The sequence below is a fragment of the Anguilla rostrata genome, chromosome 1 (assembly GCF_018555375.3).
Source record: "Anguilla rostrata isolate EN2019 chromosome 1, ASM1855537v3, whole genome shotgun sequence".
NCBI lineage: Eukaryota > Metazoa > Chordata > Actinopteri > Anguilliformes > Anguillidae > Anguilla > Anguilla rostrata.
This window is the reverse complement of record NC_057933.1, coordinates 4849286-4854506: the sequence shown is the minus strand read 5'-3', so window position 1 is coordinate 4854506 and position 5221 is coordinate 4849286. Positions and strand designations below refer to the sequence as shown.

Here is a 5221-nt window from a genome sequence, read left to right as displayed (position 1 = left end):
ATCTCAAGTGAAGGTCAAAGTGAAGCAGATTTGAATCATAAATATATGATTCGACATAATGGCAGAGAGAGAGCGGGAGAGTGCTGCTGGTGGGGCTGGCACATGGCAGGGGGGTGAGGGAGGGAGGGGGGGTCATCGTCCTCGGCGGTGGGCGGGGAGGGGCGCGGTGGCGCCTGTTGGCCATGCTGTCCTTCCCCGTGGAGCCCAGGTCTGTTTGAGCAGAAGATCCTCTCTGATAGTGCTGGCGACTGCCATCCGCCGGGCCCACCTCTGCTCCAGGGGAAAACCCTGTGATCACACACTGCAAACACACACGCGCACGCACATACACATACAGTCATACACACACACACACATACACATACAGTCATACACACACACACACACACATACATACACATACATACACATACAGTCATACACACACTGCAAACACACACACACACACACAGACACACATACACATACAGTCATACACACACACACACACACACACACATACACATACAGTCATACACACAGACACATACACACACACACATACAGTCATACACACACACACACATACACACACACACATACAGTCATACACACACACACACATACACATACACATACAGTCATACACACACACACAGACACACACACACACATACACATACAGTCATACACACACACACACACACACACACACATACACATACAGTCATACACACACACACACGCACACGCACACGCACACACAAACCCGCACCACATTCCCTGGCCCCTTCAATTCCTGTCACAGATCAATCACTGCCATCAGAAACGACCTTGTGATGGGCCCTTAAAGTGGCGCCACGGCTGGCCGCGGCTTTACCGTAAACACATCTCCAGCGCTAACCCCGTGCCGACGTTCATTCAGCCCGGGGGGGGGGGGGGGGGGCTCACAGCAGTGTTTCGGACAGGATTAAAACCCGCAGCCCCTCTGGCTACAAGCCAAGCGATTTCCGCGCGTTAGCACTTCCAGGTCTGACTCCCCGAAGCCCTCCGCCTCCTTAAACTCCGAAAAAGGCAATTATAAGCACACGTTTCACAGGTCTGCTCTAAGAAAATCTGTTTTGATATTCATTACTTACACAGTTAAATGCTAGCTTTCAAATCAAGTCCCAACAGAGGGCATTTTATTCTGATAAGAGCGGACCAGCGTGTGGTTCTTCTTGGACTCTATATTAACTCTTGGCAGGCTTTAACTTTACACTGAGCGTTTTCTTGTGTGTGTTGCCGTATGCAGTGCCACCCGGGCACGTATAGGTTCTGTTCCTGTCATTTGGGTTCCACCGGCCATGTCTGACCACCTGGGCGGGTTTTGTTGGCACAGGAACGCATTGGCAGGGCATCTGGGTGAAATTCATGACGGAATTATATTATTATATTACTCCCAGGCCCATTACAAAAATATTACAGTTCACAGGCATTTCCCACATACAGCACACACCATTATATATATATACTATATTGTGTGTATATATATATAACTTATGTATATATAATATATATATTAATATCGTTTTCAAACGGAAGAATTCTCGAGTGAAGGTCAAAGTGAAGCAGATTTGAATCAGTAGAATGACAGAGAGAGAGAGAGAGAGATCAGGGGCTGCTGTTGTGGCTGACATGGGAAGGGGGGAGGGGAGTCATATTGATTCCAGATTTTCATACCTTATTGGCCTTTAATAACAAACGTATTTCCACAATTCAATAAAGACAAAAATGTGCACAATACGTTGTTAGAAGCTCGACAAATGATTTGCCCCAGACTGTATCCGCTCTCGATAATGAGATGTTTAAGAAATGTTCTCGCGCTGTTTGTTGACTGTTGTCCCGTTAAGACTAATTATCTGCTTTGTTCTGGAGGGAGAATTCAAAGTATTCATTCATTTATTTATTTGTTTCATATAAAGAAGCTCAAGCAACAGTAAATTATTCTGGTTTTATCTGAACACCGCTGTTCTTGAGCCAAAATCTATGCGCGGTGTCGTAAGGTTATCGCCGAGCGAGACTGACTGACGCGGGAATGTCCCAGGCGCGTGGACCAGACCTCTTTTACCTGAATGCAGTACGCGTAATCCACGATATCGGTAATTCCATCATCCCGCACATTGACTTATTGCTCCGTAGGTGGTGCGAACGACCTCCGTCAGGCACAAACACGCACTTTTAATTGCGGGAAAACCGGCTGGGTTGTTTTTACGTGAGTGCATTTCAGACGAGGTTCTGTGACAGTGGTGCAGAGCCTCACCTCAAAGACAGGACAAACAGTGTTTCCTCATTGCTTACTGAAACTGAATTTTCGCTGCTGTTCGTAGTTCTATGAATAGGCTACCGTCGTATTCCTCGAAATACACACTTCCTAAATGCAAGTTTCTGTAGAATTCTGTCTAACTCTCGGGATACATAATAGCCCAGCATGTATTTATAATTCAGTTAAAATTGGAGGAAAATGTGCATTACCCGTAGTGTATCATGTTCAAAATATAAATATAAATAATATGATCCGAAACAAGGTCAAAGTGGAAGGTCCCGTCACGACTACCTTAATTAGCACTATAGGGGCGACATAGCTCAGGAGGTAAGAGCCGTTGTCTGGCAGTCGGAGTCAGTTCGATCCCCCACCCTGGGCGTGTCGAAGTGTCCTTGAGCAAGACACCTAACCACTAATTGCTCCCAACAAGCTGACTGGTACCTTGCATGGCAGCCTTTCACCGTTGGTGTGTGTGTGTGTGTGTGTGTGTGTGAATGACTGGGTGGATGAGAAGCATCAATTGTAAAACGCTTTGGATAATAGCGCTATATAAATGCAGTCCATTTACCATTTACCACTAACTTCCCGGACAATGCGTCGATTATGGGCTATATAGGAGGTTAACGCAAGCACTGCTTCTACCTGAGTGCGTATGAATTATCAGAGGTAAAAAAATAATAATTTAATTGCATGCGAAAAATAATTATCATTAGTAATACCCTTTACAGTCATTGCAGTTAGGTTTTTTTTTTTTCAGGGTGAGTAGAATGCCCACCGAGTGACTGGAATTTCCCTTGTCAAGAGGGCGCGTACCATTCTGCTGTGTCACAGTGGGTGGGGGTGGGGGGTGGGGGGATAGTGGAACTGACTTCCCAGAGCCCCAAAATGGGGGTGTGGGGCTGAAAAGACCTGGACTAAAAAGTGTGTTTTAGCCTACGGTTTTCAAGGGGGTCCACAAAGGCGCATGCACAGGGCCCAGAATTTCATGCTGCATCCTTGTGTACTGATGCACTTGTCAAAGCTATACGTATTTCTGTGTGTGTGTGTGTGTGTGTGTGTGTGTGTGCGAGCTGTACACTAAAACTGAACAGAAATCAAAGAAACACCCCCACACTGTGTTTCTAGCAAGTTTAAATTACTTAGGCTGGAAAATGTGAAAGTGTTTTTCTTTTTAACTTAGAAAAACACAGCTTGCGAGCGTTTGATTGGATATTATTAGACATTGATTAGATCCCAGCACTTGTCACTCACTCAATGACGACTGCTTTTTGATCGGATAATTCCCAAACAATAGTTAGGCAAGACATGACGGGAATGAGGTGGGCAGTTGCGCAGTTACACAAGCCAAGGATGAGGCAACACAGTCCTAAATGGATATAAATACGGCAGGGGTGGTCTTCATCTCAGAATTCAAATAGCCTAGACGCCTCTGCTACAACAGCAGCAACAAACCGAACAGACTGCTAACCACTGCAATCAATCCTCGAGCCGAAAACCTGCGGGTGTCAGTTATTTTTTGGGGAGGGAAGCAAGTGAAGACTCCGCTCTATTCCGAATCGCCCGACAGGTTGTCAAGAACAGGGAGACGGAAACTTGACAGCGCGACACACAGCAGTACCAAAGAAAAGGAAATTTTATTTCCAGGGGAAACAAACCGCTCAGAAAAACAACCAAAAATGAAGCCCCTAAGCATTGCCGTCGTATTAGTGGTTCTCAGCTTCTGCGTCCTCCAGAACGCAGCTCTTCCCTACGCCGAGGTAAGTTTTGGAAATTAAACTCCTAAAATTATGCTTCGGAAGTTAGGCTACTTGTTGGGAGCTCAAAATGTTCGTTATACTGCTAGTCAAAATTTACCGCATAAATGCGCACAACGCTGCATGTTATGTCCATTGTTCCTAAATTTGACTGATATACTTACAGGCACGGGTGCAAGAGACAGAAGGAAACAACGTTCAAACTGAGGAGACCCTACAAACAGCAGCAGCAGCAGTGGAGACGGATCCCCTGGTACGACACTCAGTTGCTTAATTGAATGCCAGTTAATTACCGTTGTCTTATTGAAAAGTAAGACGTTAGAGCCCGCGTAACGCCGTAGGGCGGATGAATTACAATGTCACCTGTCATTTTATAACTATGTTTAATGTAAGAGCCAGGATGTGTCACGGGAACACATTTGCGAATGTCAAATGTGTGAACGTGAGTGAGGGCCGAGAGGAATTGGAACCTTATCGCTCTTTCTCTCCTGCGCGCCACAGGTTCTCTCCAGGACGAAGCGTCATCACAGCATCGTATCCCTGTGCCGTTATTGTTGCAACTGCTGTAAAAACAAAGGCTGCGGATACTGCTGTCGGTTCTGAAGGGGACGTCTCGCGAGAACCACAAAACCAGCTTCAGGATGTTCAAATCCGAACAAGGCCGCCCGAGTTTATGAACTGCACCTAAACTAATGCCTTAATTTTATTTCTTTCCATCGGTTATATGGTCATTTTTGGTACACCTGGTGCCAAAATCATTGTACTCAATAGATGAGTTCATTCTATATGTGGATGGGCCCTGCTATCTATTTGTCATACTACACGCACACCACGTCTCTTGTATTACCACGTTTTGTATTCTTGTGTAAATTATAGTTTGAGTTCTGTTTAGCCAAAAAAAAAAAAGAATTAAAGTTGCAGTCTGTGTTATATAGTATATAGTAACACAGACTGTAACTTTAAATGGTTGGACTTTAATATATTGAAGTTTAATATATATATATTTATATATGCTGGACATTGTATTTCTATATGTATAGCCTAATTCCTCATCAGTTTTCTATTGTTTCAATGTTTTAAAAAAAAGACAATATGGTAAGGTCAAGCCAATATTCTAAGCCAATGTTTGTGAAATGTGGTATGTATGTGTAATCTATGTAAATAAACTATTCTGATTATTCTG

General features: G+C 44.5%; 1 protein-coding gene across 1 annotated transcript; it reads left to right on the top strand.

Moving 5' to 3' along the window:
• The first annotated feature begins 3685 nt into the window (after positions 1 to 3685).
• hamp (hepcidin antimicrobial peptide) lies at positions 3686 to 5221 on the top strand. The gene is made up of 3 exons (XM_064300191.1): positions 3686 to 4041; positions 4205 to 4291; positions 4540 to 5221. Exons 1-3 carry the CDS (start codon positions 3961 to 3963, stop codon positions 4639 to 4641), a joined length of 270 nt encoding a protein of 89 aa, XP_064156261.1. The 5' UTR covers positions 3686 to 3960; the 3' UTR covers positions 4642 to 5221.

What these genes read in the sequence shown, in the direction of transcription:
- hamp (XM_064300191.1), top strand. Translation starts at nt 3,961, where the DNA reads ATGAAGCCCCTAAGCATTGCCGTCGTATTAGTGGTTCTCAGCTTCTGC. An exon ending in CAGCTCTTCCCTACGCCGAG is followed by an intron (nt 4,042 to 4,204) that starts GTAAGTTTTGGA and finishes ATATACTTACAG; the next exon opens with GCACGGGTGCAAGAGACAGA. An exon ending in CAGTGGAGACGGATCCCCTG is followed by an intron (nt 4,292 to 4,539) that starts GTACGACACTCA and finishes TGCGCGCCACAG; the next exon opens with GTTCTCTCCAGGACGAAGCG.